We start from the raw sequence: 25586 nt of genomic DNA, 5'->3' as shown, positions 1-25586 counted from the left end.
ACCTAAGTTCTTCCATTAACACAAAGTGTTGGATATGCTTGGCATCAGCAGGATTTTCTTGAGTAACTCTGGAAGACGGTTATTTTAGTGACAGAACAGTCAGAATAACACTGCAGAACTTATTTATGCAGCTTTCTTTTTAATTTGTTCTTGGAATGTGGGCATCGCTGGTCAGGCCAGCATTTATTGCCCATCCCTAATTGCCCTTGAGAAGGTGGTGGTGAGCTGCTTTCTTGAACCCCTGCAGTCCATGTGGTGCAGGTACACCCACAGGAAAGGACTTTAGACCCAGCCACGATGAAGGTTCGGCGATATAGTTCCAAGTCAGGATGGCTTGGAGGGGAACCTACAAGTGATGGTGTTCCCATGCACGTGCTGCCCTTGTCCTTCTAGGCAGTAGAGGTCATAGGTTTGGAATGTGCTGTCAATGGAGGGAATGAAGTTGAGCAGTAAATTGAGGAAGCAGAGTTCAGGTGGCGAAGCTGGCCACGTAATTGTTGCCATCAGCCACTGTGAAACGTCAGCTTGGAAGGATTGCTTAGTGCTTCACAACTTGCCATAGCAACAGTGCGCATCTGACCAGTTCATTGGAGAGTCAATTATTCCAATGTGCTCCTGGCCGGCCTCCCACCCATCACCCTCTGTAAACAGGAGCTCATCCAGATCCCTGCTGCCTTATCCTAACTCACACAATGTTCCACTCTACCATTACCCCTATGCTCACTGACCTATATTTGGCTCCAGGTCCAGCACCACTTCAATCTTTAAATTCTCATTCTGGTTTTCAAATTCCTCCGTGGTGTCACCCCTCCCTATCTTGAACTTCCTCTAGCCCTAATAACCCTCTAGATCTCTGCGCTCCCCCAATTCTGGCCTCTTGGGCATCCCCGATTTTCATTGCCCTCCACTGGCAACCATGTCTTCACATGCCTGGGCCTTGGAATTCAAAGAACAATAGAACAAAGAACAGTACAGCACAGGAACAGGCCATTCAGCCCTCCAAGCCTGCGCCGATCTTGATGCCCGCCTAAACTAAAACCTTCTGCACTTCCGGGGCCCATATTCCTCTATTCCCTTCCTATTCATATATTTGTCAAGATGTCTCTTAAATGTCGCTATTGTATCTGCTTCCACCACCTCCCCTGGCAGCAAGTTCCAGGCACTCACCACCCTCTGTGTAAAAAACTTGCCACGCACATCCCCTCTAAACTTTGCCCCTCTCACCTTAAACCTATGTCCCCTAGTAACTGACTCTTCCACCCTAGGAAAAAGCTTCTGACTATCCACTCTGTCCATGCCGCTCATAACTTTGTAAACCTCTATCATGTCGCCCCTCCACCTCCGTCGTTCCAGTGAAAACAATCCGAATTTTTCCAACCTCTCCTCATAGCTAATGCCCTCCAGACCAGGCAACATCCTGGTAAACCTCCTCTGTACCCTCTCCAAAGCCTCCACATCCTTCCGGTAGTGTGGCGACCAGAATTGCATGCAATATTCTAAGTGTGGCCTAACTAGGGTTCTGTACAGCTGCAACATGACTTGCCAATTTTTATACTCTATGCCCCGACCGATGAAGGCAAGCATGCCGTATGCCTTCTTGACTACCTTATCCACCTGCGTTGCCACTTTCAGTGACCTGTTGACCTGCACGCCCAGATCTCTCTGCCTGTCAATACTCCTAAGGGTTCTGCCATTTACTGTATACCTCCCACCTGCATTAGACCTTCCAAAATGCATTACCTCACATTTGTCCAGATTAAACTCCATCTGCCATTTCTCCGCCCAAGTCTCCAACCGATCTATATCCTGCTGTATCCTCTGACAATCTTCATCATTATCCACAACTCCACCAACCTTTGTGTCGTCCGCAAACTTACTAATCAGACCAGCTACATTTTCCTCCAAATCATTTATATATGCTACAAACAGCAAAGGTCCCAGCACTGATCCCTGCAGAACATCACCAGTCACATCCCTCCATTCAGAAAAACACCCATCCACTGATACCCTCTGTCTTCTATGACCGAGCCAGTTCCCTAAACTGTTACACCTCTCTCTCATCCTTTAGGACACACACTGAGACCTACCTCTTTGACTAAGCTTTCATCACTTGTCCTATTGTCCCCTTTTGTTATTCGGTGTCAGATTTTGTTTGATAACAACCCTATGAAGTTGTCGGCATTATATAAATGCAAGTTGTTGTAAAGATGTCATGTGCTTGGAGATGGATTCCCAGTTGCACGTATAGAAACAGAAGCAGGCCATTCAGCCCCTTGAGCTTGTCCTGCATTTAATTAGATGATAACTTGTTTGTCCCTCAACTCCATTTACCCACCTAAGATCCACATCGTTTGATATCCTGACCGTATAAAATCTGTCTGTCTCAGTCATAAACTTTCCAAATCACAGCGAGTTGTTGCATTGGTCAAGCAGACTCTACATAAAAAATAGATCCCTGCACTCAGTTACTAATCTGAGGTTAATTCTTGGTGTTTTAGAGAAGTTGCACTAATAACTGACCGGTTAAGTAACCCTGTCAAGTGGAGTCATACAGACCAGCCCCCATTTCAATTCCCAGCCTGTGACAAGCTGACTGATCCCAACCAGGCTGGCAGTTGGGGAAACTACAATTGGTCTCTGGGCTAGTAATCAGCCAGGCGACTAGCCTGTTGGGAAGTATGGCAGTCGTTGGAAGATGAGACCTAAAACTGGCTCTGCTGTGACTCTCTCCATTGTTTAATAGCCTGTTGACCCTTTTTAGTTCACACACGACTGGTCACTTGAGTGGGGTATCTGAGGGCTGTATACACCTGACATAGCACCTTCAGGGGAGGAGTGGAGCCTAATGAAGAGAAACAGGTACATCTACTGCATTGCAAGCTATCCCCAAAGTGAGATCATCCAAAGCCACAACACAGTTTTACAGATGGACAGCATTTCTAACTTCCTTCAGCTATTTCACATGCAGCCCAGTCCGATCTTGGGAACCATAGTTATTTCTGCAGACGTTGGAAGTAAATTGAGTTAATTAGATGTTTCTATCAAGGTAACAGTCTTTGTAGTCTTACCTGTGTGAAAGTAAGGATTCGCCGCATATGGAAATCCAAACGGAAGAGGCTGAGGGAGTGGAGCTGGGGCAGAAGGGAGGTATTTCACTTTGTTTTCGTTGATACCAGAGCCCAGTAGATGGCTTGGAGAGTCAGAGCCCGTAGAAACACAAGGAGGATTCTGGCTGACAGCAGCCTCATGTATTTCCTTAATGCTTTCACAAGGCTTTATTGTCTCTTTGCACTCCTTGAGTTCGTGGACTGAACTGACCACCTCAGTCTTCAGGTTTTCTGGCTTGTCATCACTCCCTTCGAGATCGCTTTCCGAGTCCTTCATCTCCTCATCGTTGCACTCAGCGTTCCCGTCTCGAACCCGGGTCTCGGGGTGGTCCTTGATCTCGCTGGCACACTGCATTTCTGTCCTGTGCTGGGCCATCTTCCGAGCACCCTTCCGCCCTGGCTCCTTTGGCAGGGCACTGCCAGGGATGGAGTGGTTCAGAGAGAGTAGCGGCGCCGTATTATGCCGCAGGACCAGCATGGCATTCCGGCGGGACAGCTCCTCCCGCAGCGGATGGCCTTCGGGAATGTCGTGGATGCTGCGCAGGGCGGGATGATCTGGAGGTAAACCGGGATGTAGGGACAAGGGGTCAGCTCCAAGAATTCGCTGCCTGTGCATGTTTTCAAACTCTTTCTGACGCAGAAGCTCAGCGGACATTTCGAGTCTAAAGGGGAAGGGGGAGAATAAAAAGAGAGAAATTCTCAATGTTTCTAACTACCAGAGGTATTCCTTCACAAAATGACTATCGTCTTAAAATGTCTGCTGTAGTTCAGATGGAAAGGTTAATACCCATGTTGTTCCTTCGCAGCGGCCAATCTGATCACTGGGACATTTCTGTTGTGAAAAAATATGATTCTATTAATTAAAGACTCTCAAGGGCGTTGGAAATCCAGTGCACTGTGCTCAAAGCTGATAGCATCAGGCAAATTCTACCCGCGAGACTTCTGGCCTAGAGTAGCCACGTCACTTCAAAACTCACTCATCAAAAATCTAAGTGCGACAAGAAACTGGCAAGCCAAGTGACAAGATCCATCTGGATGAAGACCACCCTTCGGCCCACTCGGTTTCATCTTTACAGTAGACCAACACTGCCCCCTCCACAGTGCAGCATCTGTTTCTTAAATAAGTCCAATGCCCTAGTATCAATCATGCTCAATGTCAGCCATGGTTCAGTGGGTAGCACTCTTGCCTCTAAGCCAGAAAGTTGTGGGTTTAAATCCCACTCCAGGAACTTGAGCACATAATCTAGGCTGACACTCCTGTGCAGTACTGAGGGAGTGCCGCATTGTTGGAAGTGCCATTTTTCAGACGAGATGTTAAAGACATCTGCCCTCTCAGGTGGACATAAAAGATCCCATGACACTATTTCGAAGAAGAGCAGGGGTGTTCTCCATGGTGTTGACCAATATTTATCAATCAACATCACTTATAGAGATTATCTGGTCACCATCACGTTGCTGTTTGTGGGATCTTACTGTGCACAAACTGGCTACCACATTTCCTGCATTACAACAATGACTACACTACAAGAGTATTTCAGTGGCTGTAAAGCGCTTTGGGACATCCTGAGGTCATGAAAGGCGCTATATAAATGCAAGCCTTTCTCTTTTCGTTTTCCTGGTAACCTGGTCCAGTTGTTACTTATCTGCTGCAGATAAGTGGATGTGCTATGGTTGTCCTTCATTCACCTGAAGCTGGGCAAATTCTGTCCACTGAATGGGTCTCAGCCTTAGTGGATCTCCTATCTTAATTTTAATCTTGACTTTTCTGCTCTATCACTGATACAGCTGTTCTGAATCACTGATCTTCACCACTTATGTTTAGAGACACTGAGATCATTCTCCTCGTAACAATGGGAAGAACATGGATGGGGAGCAACCCTCAGTGCATGCAATTCATCCTTACCAAACCTCACAGCAATGCAAGCAAATTGCAAACATCAGATGACCCCCCAAAATCAAGCCAACATCATATTCTCCATTATATGGAAAAGTGGCGATAGTACTTTCTCTTAGAGTCAGAGTTATTTACAGCACAGGATGCCATTTGGCCCATCAAGTCCATGTCGGCTCTCCACGAAGCCATGCTGTCAGTCCCACACCCTGACTCGATCCTGTAGCCCTGCAACTCTATTTCTCTCAAGTGACCATCTAACTTCCTCTTGAAGTCAGGTGATTGTCTCCGCTTCCAACATCCTTGTGGGCAGCGAGTTCCAGGTCATTACCACCCGCTGTGTAAAGAAGTTCTTCCTCATAATCCCCCTGCATCTTTTGCCCAAAACCTTCAATGTGTCCCCTAGTCCTTGTACCATTTGTTAATGGGAACAGTTTTTCGTCATCTAACTTATCTAAGCCCGTCATAATCTTGTACACTTCTATTAAATCTTCCCAATCTCCTTTGTTCTTTGTACTTCTTATCCTTTGCTCCCACTATCTTTATCACCTGTGCTTGCAAATGCCTTCCTCGTGGGGATCACCTGCACTCTGCTGGTGGGAAAGGGACTCTCTTTTGCAAGGGCCCAGCTTCAATCTGTGGTCTGTCTTAGGTTAGCTGGTCTTCGCCAAGTGAACCTGGTCATAAGCTTCTGCTACAAGGTGTTTGTGGGCCTCGGTGCGGACAGATCAAGGCTTGGTTGGAAGACCCTGCATTTTTAAAAAATTCATTCATAGGATGTGAGCATCGCTGGTAAGGCCAGCATTCATTGCCCATCCCTAATTGCCCTCGAGAAGCTGGTGGTGATCCGCCTTCTTGAACCCCTCAGTCCATATGGTGTAGGTACACCCACAGTGTTAGAGAGGGAGTTCCAGGATTTTGACCAATGGTCACATATCCTGTTGACTAGGATCAGACACACCGGGTGATATATCGGGGGCAGAGAAAAAAAAAGTTATTTTAAAATGGATTAGGAACCAGAAAGATAAGATAGTCACCAATAAATCCAATAAAGAATTCAAGAGAAACTCTTTACCCAGAGAGTGGTGACAATTGCTACCACATGGAGTGGTTGTGGCAAATGAAATAAATTTAAGGGGAAGAAAGATAAACACGAGGGAGAAAGGAATAGAAGGATATATCAATAGGGTGCAATGAAGTAGGATGGGAGGACCATAAAGACTGGCATAGACCAGTTGAGCCGAATGGCCTGTTTCTGTGCTGTAAAATTGTATACAAAAACAGACGGCACAGTGGCGCAGTGGTTAGCACCGCAGCCTCACAGCTCCAGCGACCCGGATTCAATTCTGGGTACTCTCTGTGCGGAGTTTGCAAGTTCTCCCTGTGACCGTGTGGGTTTCTTCCGGGTGCTCCGGTTTCCTCCCACATGCCAAAGACTTGCAGGTTGATAGGTAAATTGGCCATTATAAATTGCCCCTAGTATAGGTAGGTGGTAGGGGAATTGAGGGAAGGTGAGGATGTGAGAGGGTAATGGGATTAATGTAGGATTAGTATAAATGGGTGGCTGATGGTCGGCACAGACTGGGTGGGCCGAAGGGCCTGTTTCAGTGCTGTATCTCTAAATAAATAAGACTGGGTGTAGCACTACGCTGCTGAGGTTTAAGTGTTTGCAATAAATTTTCTGAGATATTTGACAGACGACGTTACTTGGCTGAGGTCTAGCACAGAACCAGTGAAAACCACTCAGCGTGTTCAGAAAGGTTAATATTGTTCATTTGATTACAGCTGTGAGTGAGAGTTGGTGATGCCAGACCCTGGCGGATTGTGCCAGGTACAGGGGCATCCGGTTATTCATCACAGACATTCCTCCGCTTTGTGATAAAGCAGGAAACATCTGCCCGATAAACAGCATGTGTTAACACCGTGCTTACCTCGCCAAATTCTGCTTCCGTAGCATCTCTTGTTGCCGTGCGAATATTTCCGCCTGGGCAGGCTGCAAAAAGCCATAACCTGCAGGGATCATTCAAGGGCCTAGAGTTAGTGCGAATACTCATTTGCCTGACGAGAACTTGCATATCCCGTCTGCCATCTACAAAAACAGACCAGATTCACTGCTATTAAACTTCTGGTGTGATTTAAAAATCATTTGCAGCATAGTGTTTTTGAAGTGAATTCATCATTTAAGGCATGAGATTTGAGCACTTAATCCAGGCCGACACCCCCAGTGCAGTACTGAGGGAGCGCTGCACTGTTCAAGGTGCAGTCCTTCGGATGACGATGTTAAACCGGGGCTCAGTCTGCCTAATCCAGTGGTTCAGGTGGATTGTAAAGGCCCCTCATCACCGTTCAAAGGAGTACAGGGAGCTCTTTTGGGATCCTGGCCAATATTCCCCCCTTTCTACAAACACCATCAGAAAGAGCATAACTGATTATTTACCTCAGAACTGTCTGTGGGATCTTGCCCATGTGCAAATTGTTTTCTGAGTTTGTTGGTTTACAATCATTGTACTTCATTCTTGGTGTGCGATGCACTTTGAGGTGTTCTGGGAGATGTTCTGTATATATATTCAAGTCTTTCTTTTCCATTGCATCTCAAAAAGGTTGCCCCATTAGTTTCTGTTTTTTTCAGAGATTACTGGATGTGTAGATGATTCCGAGTGTATGGCCTTTATTTTTACCCCCCTTTTCCTTCCCCTCATGGCACTGACTCATTCCTGGGTAAGGTTCTACTAGCTTCAACAGCCTTCTGTCTGGCCAATCCATGTGTGGGCCTAGATTGAAAGTGTCTATGGACTATTCATTTGAGAGCAGCGTCACAAGGAAGCCTGGTTCACCAGGCCTACTGACCATAATCCTGGGTCAAGGAGATGATAAGAGAGTCCCCCTCAGCTCTTAGTGCTGTTTCCATGTTTTTGTACTCACCTGGAGTCTGGCACAGGGTTGAATGCACTCCTAGGAATGGAGGCCTCAGATGGGGACCTAAAGCAATGTGTGGTGCATTCTGCGGTGAAAGCAAAGGGTTTGCATGTGACATTTCCCTGAAAAGAAAAAAGACAAAGCGGGGTTTTACAAAATGTTCAAGTCACCTTCAAATATCTTTTCAAATCACTCCTCTAACGATCTTTTTGTAAAACTTTCCTTTTTTTGTTAAATTTCCCCAGATTCCTGCCTCGTTATCCCTTCGGGTGGGTCAACAACAGCCGTTTTGTTAACATACAAATTTTGGACGACAGGCCTGGATAATCAAGTGACTGGGCCACTGTCTGGGCAGGTTCTAATGTTAATCCTCCCAATCCAAACTGATCTCAGTTGGGAAAGCAACAGGGTCTCAGGTCCTCAGGATTAGGGAGGGAAGAAAATCAGCCAGGGTGCTGAGGCTTCTCTTTACCCATTGACCTATACTTGACATGAATGTACGTAGCCGTCAAGCAAGGGGGCGGCTACCCACAACCGAAGACCCTGTCAACATTCAATGGCAAGGCTTGGACGGCGAATGGCTGCTTGGGTAGCTATTCGGAAGGCTACCAGTGCCCAAGGACCTGTACCCCTGCAAAAATGTCAATGCCTTAAGTGGTTGGTAGAGGAGAAAATGTACAGGGGGTGAAAATACAATAGCACCCAGTAATTGAAAATATGCACCCATTATTACCAACATTCTCTCGCTTGTAGTTTACAATTTGACAAACACTTGGATCCTGAAATATTTTAGAGGGCCTATGTTGCGTTTTTAATTATTAACAAATTCTGTCTAAGCAGGAGGTGTGTGCGAGGCAGTTTTCTAGCACAAACTCCAGAGGGAGAAAAGACTCCTGCGTTATCAATATTTAAAATAGCCTGCAACCTTCTTCTAACCAAAACCCTTAACAACTGTTAGCTCGGCAACAACATGCATTGGTGAGGAGTAGAAAAATACAGCAATTATTTAATGAAAAGTGCCGTTCAAATCATTGCAGTTTTTTTGCTAATCATGGTATTTTCATGAGAAATATGAACAAAGGTATTAAAATAACACACTCAACAGCTTTAATATCACATTTAAACGCTTTAGATTGTAACCATTTTCTGGCCCTGCAGGAGGATGGCTCCACAGGAACCACTGGGAGTGGCAGAGGTATGGGCTAATGCTTGGGGTTGTCCACCTTTCTCCACCACATTCCCAGGCCACAGCAGCCTTCTCCCCTTTGCCAGGTTTTCAATGCACCCCCCACTAAATCAGCTGCAAATATTTATATCTCCTCTGAACCCATCTTTTGTTTCTCTATTTGCCCCATTCCCACCCCATTTTGCCTTGCACCATCGTCCCTCGTCATTTAAATCACTCCTGCCCTCCACCCGGTCACCGACCTTCCCGTTTGTTGGTTCCTTCATCTCCCCGCCAACCCCCACTTTTCCCCTGGCTCCATACTTGCTTAAAAATTATTAATCTCTAACAGCTTCCAGTTCTGATGAAAATTCATCGACCTGAAATATTACCTCCGTTTACATCTCTTCAGATGCTGTCCAAGCTGCTGAGTATTTTGCCGCATTTTCTGTTTTTATTTCAGATTTCTTCCATTGTAGTATTTTACATTTAGACTAAAATATGGAGTGGAAGCGAGCTGCAAGGGTTTGCCCCTCTCTTTTGTGGTCCTGTCTTCATCGCCAGAGTCACTGACCCATTCCTAGTTCTCAATAGAGCTGTCCAAGGTTAGCACTATATCAACACCAAACATTCCACTTGGGAAGTACAGCTTCATGGCTTGACCAACATCATGATCATCCTGTCTAAGTCTGCGGCAGTAATGGTTCTCATTGGGCTCCACAGTCCAGAAACCTTACTAATATCTTCCTTAAGAGACATGTAAAAGCAAGGAGATGTCAAGGGAGTATCATAAGAAGGAAAATATGCTCAGCTACCTTGATTGCTCAAAGGTAAAGTCTCTGCCACCAAGCCAAGCAAACCAGCACTCAGGTTTGGCTTCCATGCAGTATGCGTTAGCTGATCTCAGCATGGTGACGGGAAGTGGTTTATAATTAATCCCAGTACAACTGGTTTAAGCAATGGGAAATCAGCCAGTGCTCCCATTCCCGATTGCTACACAACCAACCCCTAGCGAACATGTGCAAATGACAGCTGAGAACAGGGTTGGGATCAGCTGTGACGTCTTCCGCAGACAGCTCACTAATGCTCAACGTCCAGGAGGATGATTGCCACAATGGAAGCCTAACTAATTGAGACGTACATGGCTTCTAGAGAGAAGGGGAGAAAAAAGAAACTGAAGCTATTCTACCCTGAGTGCAAACAGAGATTAAAATAGAAACAGTGCAAAGCAGACATCCAACCAGAAGAGGGAGACTTTGCATCCCAGTGCTGGTGGTTAATCTCATTGGTTTTAGCAATGGGCTTGCTCTTGGTTTGAAGATTTCATGTTCGAATGAACTATTTTTTAATGTTAAAAGATTCATCGTGCAAGACAAGATAAATCAGTATTATCAGAAAAATCAGAATTAGATGATGGCAATTTGGGGTTTTAAAATCATGATGATTGTATAAGGAAGAGAAGATTCAAATGAGAAGCAATTTATCACTTCTCGGCCATTTGAAGTGTGGTTTGTGGTGCCTATACAAAGGCAGTGACAGGGACGCACACTGAAATAAACATCAACTGCTGCTGGATGACCATCAATTCGGTGAAAGACGCTCTTTGGTCTGCCCGAAACTTGCTGGACTTCCAGTGCAAAGAGTTGTCCATGACCGAGTGTTGCAGACTGGCACATTCCAAGGTCCAGGACTATGTGCTGAGGGGCGCACTAAAGCTTGGGGCAGCCGCTGCAAAGGATCAATGGGGAAAGACCACTGTGTAAGGTCCTTCCGCCATAGTGAACTGAGGGGCTGGACCCATGGGAAATCCTTGGGCTGTATACGCCAAATAGGGGTTTGCTGTAAAATGTACATGGCATGTAAAATGGAATGGAAGGGTTGTGAGGTAACTCACTCCTGTATTGAAGAAAACTGATTTCCTTTGCACTTTTTGGAATGTCAACCTGGTGCTGTTTTGAACTGTTTTGTAATGCATTTTTTTTTTTTTTTACAGATTTTTATGAATAAAGTATATTTTTGGGAAAAAAAAGTGACAGGTAAAGGTCTGCTCGGGTCTGCAATTGAAACCCAACCCGAGCCCAACAGAACCACATCTGACCCGAGCCCGACCCGGCCGAGTCCTTTGATATTTTCCCGTGCCTGACCCCCGGAATCAAGTTGATTATATTAAAGAGGTTGTGCTCTAGCTTGTATGGAATTGCTCACTGCAGACTAGTGCGGAGTCCGGATGCACATTTCCCGCCTTGACGTCCTGGCTGTCACTGTGTCCGACCCGGCCCAAGCCCGAATGCCGGACCCGGAACAGCGACCTGACCTGACCCGAACCTGACACGTCGTCGGGCCGGGTCGGGTTCAGGTCAGGTTGCCATGCTCTAGTGACAGGGGTGACACATAAAGGACCCTGCGGCAGTCGCCCAGAACACGGACACTGCAAACAATATATCCAACAGCAGGAATACAGAAAAAAAAATTAACATTTTCAAGAAAGGAATTTAAAGACCATTGGCACAAGGCATCAGCTCAATAAAATGCTGTACCACAGAGTGCCAGGACTGGGTTTGCAATGTTAATTTCTTAGCAGCAACATCCTTATCTCAGCCAGAGGAAGATGGCAATGCAAGGGGCATGAAAATCAGAGGGACAGAACACAGGAACAGGAGTAGGCCATTCGGCCCCTGAAGTGTGGACGTTCATCAAAAGAAGAGGACATGCGGAATAGCAACTCATCAGAATCTGCTGATGAGTTTCCCCAACCCTGGCAATGTCAGATGGCCCACTAATCCAAGCCCTCGACATCAAGAATTTATCTCTGGGATGAGGCACCAGATATTATCTGACACCTTTGGAATTGTAGCCCAGCGTGAGTCTGAAGCTTCCACCGAGGAGTGGGAAAAATCTCAAGAGCTCAAACTACAGGTGGCCAGATCTCATCTCCAATTATCTGTTAGTCGAATAAGGAAGGTGTTACTTTGGTGCCCATTAGTTAATGGCAGAGCTGTACTGCTTTAAAAAGCAGTACAAGTGGATTTTTTTTTAGCCTTTGTGCTTGCAAGGCAGAGGAAAATCCATAATATAACTATTGTAACTCATTACGAATATACCAGACGTAGAAATGAAAGGAGAACAATCAATTCAACCACTTTGCAATGCTTTCAGCTTCTATCAAACCACCTGGTGAAACACTTCCAGTGACACAAGCCATTAGCCTTCAGATCAGACGATCAGTGATATCTGTATTAAGGTGGTCAACTGATGAATGGAACTGCCATCACATCCACATTCCAACTTGTGAGATTACCACTGCACATCTCAGCATCACAGTACTCACGGGCTGGAATTTTACGGCCCCCCCACAAGAGCGGGCTGGTGACAGGGGTCCATAAAAGGAGGTTGGGGGGGGGGGGGTTGCCATTCCCGACCCCCTCCTGCCCCGCTGCAATATTACGCGGGCCAGTGGTATGAAACAGCCCGCCTGCCCCAGGCCAAGCTCCCAGTGGTGTCGCTGAGTCTAAGAGCTGCCGGCCCACTGATTGGCTGGGAGCTCCATTAGGCGGGACTTCCTGCCTCAAAGAGGTGGAAGTCCTGCCCAAGACCAATTAAGGGCCTGGGGAGCGAAAAATTCCAGCGTGGCCCCCCAGGCCCAGTGGAGGCAGGCTCACCCCGACTTTTCAGCCAGTGGGCAGGGCCTTCCGCTTAATGTAAAATTCCGGCCATAATTTCGAGCAAGTCTTTTATCAACCAGGCCCAGTGGATAACACTCTCACCTCTGAGTTATAGACTTGTGGGTTCAAATCTCAATCCAGAGACTTGAGCCCATAATACTAGATTGGCACTTCAGGGAATATTAACAGATTGTTGCATTGCTAGAGGCACCATCTTTCCATTCTGGTGAATGTAAAAGGTCCCAAGGCATTTTTCTTTTTGAAGAACAGGGTGTTTCTGTGACCATTTTCAGGAATTCCTGAAGTATGGTATTGTAGGCAATCACAGCAGCCAAACTGTGCACAGCAAGCTCCAACAAACAGCAATGAGATGAATAATCAGTTAATCCATTCTGGTGATGTTGGTTGAGAGATGGACATTGGCCACGACTTGAGAACTCCCTGCTCTTCTATAAATATTGCCTTGGCAACCTTTGCATCCACCTGACAGGGCCAATGAGGCCTCAGGGTAATGTCTCATCTGAAACACGGCACCTCTGACCAGTGCAGCATTCCCACAGTACTGCACTGAAGTGTCAGCCTAGATTATGTGGTCAGGTCCATGGAGTGGGGCTTGTAAACTACTTCTGATTCTGACTTTAGAAGGGAGTACTACCACTCAGCCAAAGCTGAGAACCTTTGCACCAGGGCCCCACATACATACAATAACTGGAAAAGGGTCATCTCCCATCTCACCTGGGGAATGGGGCTCATGTCATTGACAGACCTGAGAGAAATGCAAATGGTTCTGAGAGGAGTAGGTTTGCTTGTTCATATCAAATTGCCTGAGAGTAGGTGAGGTTGGGGGAAGAGAGAGAGAAGGCAACTGGACTGGGAGGTGGGCCTAGCCTGACATAATTTAAGGGAGAGTGTCCTTGGCTTATGCCGCACTGGGTGCATCTCCCAGTCAGGATTGGGCTCAAATGAGATGCCCCTCTTAGTCCAATACCCTACCAGCTCATAGTTCTTGATGCATAGTGCTAGACGGTAAGTGCGCAGAGAGCTGCAGTAGATCATGGAAACATGAAAGTCCCAGCAAACATCATTACATTTTGGAGAGGTGGTGCAAAACTCTGTCAGTGGGGGGGAGGTGTGGGGGTGGTGGTGTAGGGTTAGAACAAAAAAAATGTTCCTTAGGGCTCAAAGGAATGAAAAAGAGCCACTGACCGAGGGGGTCAATGACACTTGGAGTGCCTGTGGAGATATATACTGAATTAAACATACAGCCCTCCCAACACATCGACTTAGGGAGAGGTAATGAGGGAAAATATGTCAACCAAAAAATTCAGCACTTAAAAATGTGAGATCAAATGAACTGCAAGCCAATCTCGATAACTGTCATTAGCAAGGGCCTTTCAACAAGCACAATGGGTTCACCGAGATGCCAACTAACTAAGGCAATATTCTCAACATGCACAGCTGCTGCCTTCTCATCACATTTATAGCTCACAATACGCCACGACTGGCGAGACAGTTATTCTATGTGCTTAGTTAGCTATTGAGTGGAAAATGTGCTTGCCTGTGTCAACCCAACACCAGCAAGGATCATCAAAGTGTGAAGAGACCACCTTTGTGGCAAAGATTGGCAGATCACAATGTACTGTGGGAAAAAAAAGACCCTGGCATGACGAGAGCATCCAATGCTCAGGGCATTACAGAATGAATTTGATTCTCTTTTCTGCTGTTCTTTTCTGTAAAAGGAAATGGGGAAAAGGCAGGGTATCGGATCAGAGTAGATAGCTCCAGTTAAACAGCCAGACAAGGTACGTCGGTGGATCACTAGGTGCTGGTACAGTGACTGAAAGGCCTATTTTGAGCTATGATTGCTTAGTAAAGAAAGACAGACTTGCATTTATATAGCGCCTTTCATGACCTCAGGATGTCCCAATGCGATTTACAGCCAATGAAGTACTTTTGAAATGTAGTCACTGTTGTAATGTAGGAAACGCAGCAGACAATTTGCACACAGCAAGATCCCACAAACAGCAATGTGAAGATGACCAGATAATCTGTTTTTGTGATGTTGATTGAGGGACGAATATTGGCCATGTCACCAGGGAGAACCCCCCACCCCACCCCCACTTCTCTTCATCAAAATAGTGTCATAGGATCTTTTACACCCAACTGAGGGGGCAGACAGGGCCTCAGTTTAATACCTCATCCAAAAGATGGTACCTCCAACAGTGCAGCACTTGGAGTATCAGCCTGGATTTTGGTGCTCATGTCCTGGTATAATAAAGTGACAAGAAATCAATATGCTCTGGAATCATCTAGCACAGGAGGTTATTCAGCCCATCATATCAGTGCTAGCTCTTTGAAAGAGCTATCCAATTAGTCCCACTCCCTCACTTTCTCCCCGTAGCTTGTACAATCTAGCAGCTAAATAGCTTATTCAGTTATAGAAAGCGAGAACAAGCCAGATGGAACCAGTTCCACAGTCAGTGCCTCAGATGGTGTATTTTTAAGAATCGTCCAAAAAAAACCTGAAATATTGAAGTGACGGAGCCTCCACTCAGCCTGGCGTATACAGAGGAACTGTGTCGCTCAACAAAAATATCAGCAAAGACATTGCAAAGCACCGAGGGGGAAATTTACAGATGGAGTAGATTGAGAGAGACTATTTCCTGCTGTGGAAGAGTCTAGAACAAGGGGGCACATCAAAACTACAGCTCGGCCATTTGAGGGTGATGCCGGGAGGCATTCTTCATTCAAAGGCTAGTGGAAATCTAGAATTCTCCGCCTGAAAAATGCTGTTGAGTCTGGAGGGGGAGGGGCTGAATTGAAAATTTCAAAACAGATTGATTTTTTGTTAGGCAAGGGCATAAAGGGTTAACTGAACCAAGGGGAATACATGGAGTTAAGATACAAAATTGGCGATGATCTAATAGAATGGCAAAGGGCTGAATGGCCTCCTCCTATTCCTATGTTCCTTCCTATGCTCCAATTTCAGAAGATGGCAGAGGGAGCAATAATGGGACCAGCCTGACACTAGCTAATCAAATTGAAGAGGATACAGAAAGCGAGGTACATCTCTTTCAAGAACAATGGCCGGAATTTTACCAGGGTTTTGGCGATGACCTGGGAGGCAAGAGGGGTGATAAAAACGGCAGAAGACGACGTTGAAAGGGCAACCTGACACATCCGTCACCACGGGATATTACCAGAGGCGAATCAGCTGCCCGGCAACTGGAGATGGACAGCCAATTAATCCAATTGGCAGAAAAACAGGCAACCATTTTACAACCCCGTCAGCATTTTACTGACATCAGGACTCCCAACCGTCACATTGCAGCAGCCTCCCAACAGCCTTCCTTTCTGGCCACTCTGTGGCGCAAGATAACCCGAGAGGGGTTAGTTATCCTCCAATCGCCGGGGCCTGCCTGCCTGGCCCCAGCACAAAAATAAAAGCTGCTACTTACCTGCGAGGGCGCCTCAAGGTAGAAGCACCCTCTCTTTCCCCCTGCAGTCTCAACAGTAGTGCTGCCATGGGTGCAGAGCCCAAGCCATCATCCTCAATTGGACAGCAGTCCCAATGGCAGCCTCTTAATTGGTCACCGCTGGTAACCAATTAACCAAAAAAAGCCTCCGCCATCCCGCTGCCCACCAGCACGGTCTCAGGACACACATTTTGACCCGACGTTGGGACCCCTGTTAAAATTCCGGCCAATGTGTAGATGACGACTAAAGATTGTTAAGTGTCAGAAACTGCTGACTTGAGGGGAATTCTAGTCATTCTCAGACTCAGAAGTAACTCAATGCAAAAGAAATTTGTAAGTAGCGAAACAGTAAAGGGCCATATTGATATAAAGTACAACTAGGATGGCTCAACATGTAAGTGGAATGAGTGGCAAGAGATTTATGAAGAATGTTACATAGAGGGATTAGAGGAAGACCACAAGAATGCTACTTCAACCGCATTTAGGACAATTTATCTTTACAGAAGGAGATCTGATAGAATAGACAGGTGCAGTTTGATTCATTGCTGACCCATCTGCTGATCTGATGGTTATAATCGTGCTGCTTAATCAGTGACTTCTTTTCTGTACTGTTTTAATGCAAGAGAGTGGGAATTAAAAGAAGAAAATCAACAAAACTCTGCCAGACCTCGGAAGCTGCCTGTTGTTCATTAATTTACACTGAAACGTTATTCATGCTAGTTGCTTGGTTTTGCTTAATGAGGTAATTATTGCAGGAAATGTGAATTATAAACAGCTCACCTCCGAAGCAAATATAACCGTCTTTCTTTCACCACTTTCTGTATTTCATTAAATCAGGAAGAGGATGTGCCATTAAGACGCCCCACTTAAAATGCAGGGGGTGTTTCTGACAGGTTCCATAGTGGAAAGATGCACACAGCTCACTGTTCAACAAGTCAACTTTACCTTGCAACTTGCACTTCAGTTATAGCGAAAAGCTGCAGAAGCGGAGACTGTTCTCAGAGCAGAGAAGGTTGACGGGAGATTTAAATAGAGTTCAAAATTACAAGGGGTTTAATCAGGAGAAACTGTTTCCACTGGTAGGAGGGCCATTAACCAGAGAACACAAAGATTTAAAGTAATTAGCAAAAGAACCAAACAGGGAGACAGGGAGAATTTTTTTTAATGCAGTGAGTTATGATCAGGAATTCATTGCCTGAAAAGGATGGTGGAGGCAGATTTCAATAGTCAAAAGCAGAATTGGATAAATTGGAGGTGGAAGATTTGCAGGACTATGGGGTAAGAGGTGGTGAGTGGGACTAAGTGGATAGTTCTTTCAAAGAGCTGGCACAGACACGATGGGCCAAATGGCCCCCTTCTGTGCTGTATGATTCTATGCACAGTCTCAGCAGTGAAACAGGGCAACAGACCACAGGCAACCCTCAAGGAAAACATACAACAGCACCACAAACCGCACTTAAATCCTTGAAAATTTAATGTAAGAAAAAAAGAATCAGTAACCGATAGATTTAGAATTTTCTGGAAAACCTAAATGATGGTCAAATAAGAACATTGCAACAATAGCCATTTTATTTTGCACTCACTCCTCCCAGATGTCTGTGAATGCAGGTTCAATTGAAATTTTTAAGACAGAGGCAGATAGATTTTTGTTGGATAAAGGTATCAAGGGATTTGGAGCAAAGACAGGTAAATGGGGTCTTGAGGGGCTGAATGGCCTCCTCCTGTTCCTAGGATGCATCTGTTATTCTGATCTTAAAATTTATTCTGATTTTACATTTTTACTGTAAATAAGCCAGCGTATCTTGATAAATTTTACAAATCCAGATTTAACCCAGTGCAGAACAGAATCTGCATGGCAACATAAAAAGAAAATGATTGCTCAGAATGCAGGACTCACTGAAAGCCGGAAAAAGATGAAGCCTTGCAGCAGCAGAGTGCAACCCTCCCCCTTAACTAATATGGAATATACTTCACTCTTTTTTTTAAAGCAGCGAGTGGTCAGGATCTGGAATCCATTGCCTGAGAGCGTGGTGGAGGCAGGTCCAATCATGGCTTTCAAAAGAGAATTGGATAATTATCTGAAGAGAAAAAAAATTGCAGGGCTATGGGGAAAGGGTAGGGGAAATGGGACTAGCCGCGTTGCTTTTTGCAGAGAACCAGCACAGACACAACGGGCCAGTTGCTGAAACAGCAACTACCTATACCTCAGGTTCCATCTGAACTTGGAAAAATACCAGGTAACCTGCTCCACCACTGCCCCCACTCTCCCACAAACCCTTCCCAAACATCTAAACCACTTCTCAGGGAAAAGAGAAACCAGCAAAGGACAAAACAACCAGTCAGCAGGACCACCAGTTAATGGGAGGAGTCCAGCCTCATATCCCTTCAAGCCTAATGAATCTGGCAAAACAAATCGTCTCAACTGTTGGATACGCACTGACTGATCCCAGCACATAGGAGCAGGAGAGGCCATCCTGTCCCTCCAGCCTGTTCACCATTCCACTATGTCATGGCCAATCTGTATCTTAACTCTGTCTTAACATTAGGGACAATGGAGGTGAACCAGGGTACTTTCCCATGACCAGTACACAATATACTGAGGTACGAAACTCTTGAAAATTTATTGTGGAAAAAAGAAAATCAGTGGTAGGTAGATTTTGACTTTTCCAGAAACCTTAACACTCGAATGAGAATATTGCAACACTAGACGTCTGCTATCTCCCGTTGTCTATCTGTTCTTAAAAATCTATTTTGATTTGAGGCTCTTGATTGTCAGTTGTTAATATTGAGGGTGTTAAAAACTGACAGGATGAAAATGATGGCACAGTAATAATGATGCTCCTATTGCACCTCTAAACTAATTGTGCAGCACGGACTGTCTGAGAGAAGCTACTAATCGATTTGCTGCTTCTGAATGTTAATGCTAATCACATAAGTGCTCTGCTAGTACCTTGCACTTGCTGGCAGCTGAGATTAATCTCAGGTAACGCAGCTTGTGACCTTAGCCTCCGAGCTGGGGCAGCAGCCAAGCATTGCTTATGTAATTACACTCTGAACTGTGTAATCACCTGCCCTAATCCCTAAGGGCTCACAATTAGCCAGGTCCCCGGCCAGCCGCTGGGCCCAAGGAATTGCAGTCTGCCCATTGCTTCTGCCACTGTGAACGGCCTGCAGATGAATAACACTCAATTAAACCGGCATGGTAACAGAAAGAAGGAGGCGTACATTCGATTGTAATTAGCTATAATCATAGGGAAAAGTCCCCCCAGACAAGCTGTTAATTTTACAGACTTAACCCTACCCCCTCCCAGTTACCTTCCAACATGGCCTCCCCAGTTTCCCAGCACAATGCTTCATGGTTGCCAATATTTGGCATTAAAAAAATCACAGAACAAATTGACTTCAAGGTTGAGCAAAGGCCATTCTGCTATCCCTCTCGAGCCCGAACTCTCCTACTTTACACCTGACATCCATTTTGAATGGCCATAATGGTTTTGTCTCTACTGCCTTTTTTAATAGACCATTCAACACATTAATCACTCTCTGAGTGACGTCCTCCTAATACATCTGCTTTTACATTTACTGTTCACTAATGCAAATCTATGTACTTCGGTCCGGATCCTTGGCATGCTTTGAAATAACAATCTGCAACACCCTCTGTACAACCTTGTCTCAAAAACAACAAATTGAAATTGCTCAATTATTGGTACCAAAGTAAACGGGGGCAAAAAAAACCCATCTGAAACCATAAACAGAGGCTGGACACTATCTATGACCACTCTGAAGAATTGCACAAGGGATCATTTTGGCATTCTGAGTGTGAATGGTTCGAACTCTTGCAGTGTTAACAGTAACAGTCCAGACTTTGTTGAAGATCTTTTCAGACCATCAACATTTGGTTGAGTGGGACTTTTATCTGCCCATGGTGTTGTGAAAAGTGGTCATGTGCAGACGTGAGGGTTCCTGGTTTTTGCTGGGACAAAAGTGAAAAGCTTGGGCATCTCTTGAACTGTACAGTGACGGGGGACTGGGTGGAAAAGCAGGTTAATGCACTATTCTGCCTCTTTCATCGTACAGATCCAAAAGAAAGATGGACTTGCATTTATCTAGCGCCTTTTACTCTGCTCCTCCCATACTTTGTTGGATATTATCTGCTTTTTGTGCTCAGCTATTAATCCCCCACCCCAGCAAAATTCTCTTGCATATCACTGTCTACGTATCCAGGTGAGTGAGTGAACAAGTGAATGAGTGAACGAGAAAGTGAGAGAGAGAGAACATTTGTGGTCACTGTTGCAATGTAGGAAACGCTGCAGTCAATACGGGCATAGCAAGATCCTGCATACAGCTATGTGATAATGACCAGATAACCTATTTTAGGGATGTTAGCCAGGGCGTCGGGGAGAACTCCCTTACTTTGTTTTCCCCAATAGTGCCACGGGATCTTTTTTATCCACCTGAGGGGCCAAAAGGGGCCTCGGTTTTACGTCTCATCTGAAAGACGACACCTCTGATACTGCAACATAATTCACATGTTCAACTCTCTGGAGTGCGACTTGACCCCACAACCTTTGGACTCCAAGGCGAGAGTGAGCTACCCACTGAGGCATGGCTAAATCTAAAGTTAAACTGATGCAGTGAGTGCATCCCCTTTGTAAAGGTTTCCAATGAGAAACTGAGGTCGACAAACCTAAATCCAGTTCTTAGTGCGCATTGACCCTCAGCATAAAAACTGCTGTCGTTTGGCAATCTCAAACAGACCAGAAGGATGATTTGTATGAAAGGTAGTAATGTAGTGTTAGTACAACAGGGGGAGCACTTCTTTTTTTTAGTTCATTTCATGGGATGTGGGCGTCACTGGCAAAGCCAGCATTTATTGCCCATCCCTAATTGCCCTCGAGAAGGCGGTGGTTAGCTGCCTTCTAGAACCGCTGCAGTCCATCTGGTGTGGGTGAACCCACAGTGCTGTTAGGGAGGGAGTTCCAGAAATTTGATCCAGTGGCAGTGAAATAGTTCCAAGTCAGGATGAAGGGACATGAAGAAGAAAAACTATTGGAGCAGAGTAAAGGGGTGACTGAGGTTAATATTTGGCAGAAAAAGTGTTCCATTCCCCAAGACCAACTTCTCTTACCTTGGAAAGCCAAAAAAAAAAGAAACACGAAATAGATATAAATTACCTGAGACGGGAGATAAGGCTGAGCAAGAAAAAGATGGCAAAAGCTCAGATCCATTCAAACCTAGTATGTTTTTGGTGGAGCGGACACAGGAGAGGAGAAATAGAGCAGCTTGGCACGTTAGGATATATTAACCAATACTGTTCAATGGGTGAGACTGTCTTAAATAACAGAAAACAAATGTAAACGTTAATGTTCAGGCCTTGACAACCGATTTAGGTCCAAGAATGGTTATAACTAGTTGAGGACCAGGCTTGACTGGGTCGATGGTACTGATGTATTGTTCCTGTAATGCTGAGGGTTATTTTGCTGCTGTAACTAATACCAGGAATTCCTTCATGGGCAATTATTTTTTTTATATATACAGAAACCACACCACTGTTCACAACCAAGATAGTTCCCTATGGTGCACTCCCTGGGACACACAAATGGAATTTTAAGGGAGTGCCTGATTGTCCCACAGACACTCCCAATCTGGCTTCTGGTGTGTCAAATATTTCTCCTGAAACCTATAAGCTCAAAGTATGTTTTTAAAATGTTGACAGTCAAAAAAATCCCAGCATTAACTTATTCAAGGCCCTTGTTAGGAACAACGATGCTGTTCACAGATAAGTGAATGATACCCTTTTTAAAAAAAAATCTCCGTGAAGCTTTTCTTAGCTAACTACAATACTATGAATTTAACCCATCACATTTCCTGCGCCACTTTCGGCTTTTGTACACGTCCATCCCATAATATAGTCCTGCCCTTTGCATTCTCGCCCACAGTGCTCACATAGAAACTGCTCCCCTCTGAGTTAACAGGCTTTTTGTTCTTCACATCCAGACCATGTATTAATTTTATTAATAAATAAGTTTTTATATATCATATATAATATATATGATACATATGAAGAAATGGTTTCAAAAATACAATACAGATAACAGATGAGGCTAAAACCAAAATAACTTAGTTTGGAATAAGCAGAAAATAAAATCAATAATAAAAGCTCCATACACATCCAAAGTATTTGATTTATTAAATCTGCATCATAGTTGTAAATCTTTAATCCGATTTCATTCTGTAATCTGATGGAAAGGTATTGCATTTAGTGGTTAATTTGATAGTCTCTGCTTTCACATTTGTTTAGTGCGAGCCATTTGTCTATTTTATTACATACCTATTCCTGACAGCTTTTAAACACCACAACACACAAGGCAAGCTATAATTCATCACACTTCACCTAATATTGTCCGTAATGCATGGAGTAAGCTGTTTCCTGAAGGCAGTCCACAGAGTGTTGGACTGAGTCAACATTTTTTGGAAACACAAGACCAGAGTGAGGCCCCTTTCCATGATGGCATCCACAATTGACTCATTTCATGTTATGTTTCTTTCTTTTTGGTGTCAATTTGCTTCACCGTCACCTCAAAGGCAGCAGCTTTTTCTGGCCTCATATACCCCAATGTTGGAACATTCAGCGTTTACCAATAAAATCCCTTTTGTCACCTCTAGCCAAGAAAATAATCAGGACTCTTTGCCGACACCCCATTTTTTAAAGATTTCTTTCATTTCGTCAACAAACTTGAACCTGTCTGCAGTCTCACCCAGAGAAGTCACAAGGACGACTGGTGTGATATGTGGAAATGTCACACTGGGGCAGAAGAGAATGGTTCTTTGGAGTTGGGGGTCAGGACACACTGGCGGAAGACTGTGTTCTGTGTTAACAAAATCGTAAACCCATCCTTTAAAAGTGGGTTTATCATTCCTGCCACACAGGAAATCCACCCCCCCTACCTTTGTGGCTTAGTGGAATGAAATGAGTGTCTAGTCATCCTGTACCTGACCTGGCACTGGATGGCAATCCCCAGTACTGATATCCTTCACCTTTATACAAAGTCTAGTGGAAACCTGAAACTGTCTCCTACCTAAAAAAAACTCTTGATGCTGGGCGCCAACTGAAAACTCAAAAACTGAGATTGATAGATTTTTGTTAGGTTAGGGTATTAAGAGTTATGGAACCTAGGTTGGTAGACAGAGTTAAGGTACAGATCAATCATGATCTAATTGAATGGCAGAACAGCCTCCAGGGGCTAAATGGCCTTCTCCTGTTCCTTCCTATGTTCAGCACAAAATTCAGCACAAAATAAAATTGAACTAAAAAATCCCACTCAAACTTATTAAGGCTGACACACCGATGCAGTACTAATGGGATGGTTAATGTCAGAGGAGCCATCTGTCAGTAAAAATGCTATATCGAGGCCCCAACTGCCTATTCCAGCAGGGCAAGTGGATGTAAAAGATCCCATGATCTTGACAGGGTAGATGCAGGAAGGATGTTTCCCCTGGCTGGAGGGTCTAGAATCAGGGGGGCGCAGTCTCAGAAAAAGGGGTAGGTCATTTAGGACTGAGATGAGGAGGAATTTCTTCACTCAGCGTGGTGAATCTTTGCAATTCTCTACCCCAGAGGGCAGTGGAGGCTCAGTCACTCAGTCAGAGTGTGTTAAGACAGAGATCGATAGATTTCTAGATATTAAAGGCATCAAGAGATATGAGGATAGTGCGGGAAAATAGCATTGAGGTAGAAGATCAGCCACGATCTAGGTGAATGGCGGAGCAGGCTCAAGGGGCCGAATGGCTTACCCCTGCTCCTATTTCCTATGTTACTATTCAAAGAAGAGCAGGGAGTCCTGGACAACATTCTTCCCTCAAACTGTAGCATCAAATCAGCATGACCAGTCATTCATCTCCAAGGCTGTTTGTGGAACCTTGCTGTGGGCAGACTGGCTGTTGCGTTTGCTAAGAAACAACAGGGACCACCCTTCATAAACAGTTCACTGGTTGCGAAGTGCTTTGAGACATCCAGACCATCCAAAAAGGCACGATACAGATGGTACATTCTTTGCATAGTTTACTGTTAAGAAATCAAAATGTTGGCTATATGAGAATAGCTCCAACATGGCCAGTTAACATTAACCAGGGAAAGTAGCAGAGTGGGCGCACAGTATTTAAAAATCAGACCTCTGGGGAAAAAACAGTTCTGCTTTAGATTGTAGCCTGCTAACCCAAGCATGTGCTGCTTCACCAGCTCACAGCCACACCAGCCTCCGGTTGTTTCCCTGTTGCATATTAATCAGATTACTTCTAGTACAACTAATGTATAAATGCAGAGAGCCTCAGATCCACAGCAATGAACTAGGATTAGGATCTTCTTCCTATGAAAAGAAAACCCCCAGCTCTCCCAGCTTTACAACACACATTTGCCATCGATATTTGCAAAGGAGAGCGCATCAAATGCACATGTGAGCAATGAGCATCGATGGGCGTATCTATCCATGGCCAAATTGCAAAGCAGGAGGAATAAAACAAATCATCTAAAAAGAGAGTAAAAAGATACTAAAGAAAGTGTTCTTACTAGCTATGCCCTCTATGATGCTCTTAGCCCTTGAAGCTTCACAGAAGGGCCTTTGCAGTGCCAGATTGTAGGGGGTTACAATCTGCCTTTCATCTCAAAGTAGCAACTCAAAGTTCCGTTGTTAATTTGAGGAAATATAATACTGTTCCCTTTTGGTTCTTTTAGTCACAAGTCATTTACTTCTGTCTGTCAGCTTTCAGCTGTCTAGGCCCTTAAGCTTTGGAATTCCCTCGCTAAACCTCCCCGCCTCCTTTAAGACGCTCCCTAAAAACTGCTTCGCCGACCAAGCTTTTAGTCACCTGACCTAATGTCTCCTTCTTTGGCTCAGTGTCGAATTGTTTGTCTGATTACTTTCCGGTGAAGCACCTTCGGATGTTTTACTGCGTTAAAGATAATGTATAAATGCAAGTTGTTGTTGTCTTATTCATTTTTCATCAATTTTAGATGCCAGTAGAGCACGTTCTGCCTTGCCCCTATGGCATGCAAAGAAGCCCAAAATGGCTTTTGCCTCCAAAAAAATTCTTGCCCAACTAATCAGTAATTTCAGAACATAATATGAGTCAGGTGAGATAAAGCCCAAGCTTCTCAGTGTGTTAAACTTGTGATGGGAGAAAACAACCCATTGCAAATGAAGGGTGCAGAAAAATGGAACCAAAATAAAGTAAATGTGGGAATGGGGGGGGTGGGGGGGGGGGGGTTGGGGTGGGGTGAGTTGCATAAATTCACAATTATAATTACATTTACTTAAGACGGGAACAAAAATAAAACAATTGCCACTTGTCTAAATACCGATGGTGCCTTTC

General features: G+C 44.8%; 1 protein-coding gene across 10 annotated transcripts in view; it reads right to left on the bottom strand.

The window, feature by feature from the left end:
- samd11 (sterile alpha motif domain containing 11) overlaps positions 1–25586 on the bottom strand; it is a 231663-nt gene that overhangs the window by 24478 nt on the left and 181599 nt on the right. For 8 of the 10 annotated variants that reach the window (XM_068017043.1, XM_068017037.1, XM_068017038.1 and 5 more), the window contains 4 exons: positions 7921–8036; positions 6930–7008; positions 3895–3939; positions 3069–3769 (listed from right to left, as the gene is read on the bottom strand). In XM_068017043.1, coding sequence (XP_067873144.1) covers positions 3069–3769; positions 3895–3939; positions 6930–7008; positions 7921–8036 — 941 coding nt within the window. The remainder of the gene's footprint in view (positions 1–3068; positions 3770–3894; positions 3940–6929; positions 7009–7920; positions 8037–25586) is intronic. The other 2 variants (XM_068017039.1, XM_068017042.1) reach the window with 1 other exon arrangement.

Source organism: Heterodontus francisci, chromosome 37 (assembly GCF_036365525.1).
Source record: "Heterodontus francisci isolate sHetFra1 chromosome 37, sHetFra1.hap1, whole genome shotgun sequence".
NCBI lineage: Eukaryota > Metazoa > Chordata > Chondrichthyes > Heterodontiformes > Heterodontidae > Heterodontus > Heterodontus francisci.
The sequence above is the reverse complement of the archived record's forward strand: the minus strand, read 5'-3'. Positions and strand labels throughout refer to the sequence as shown.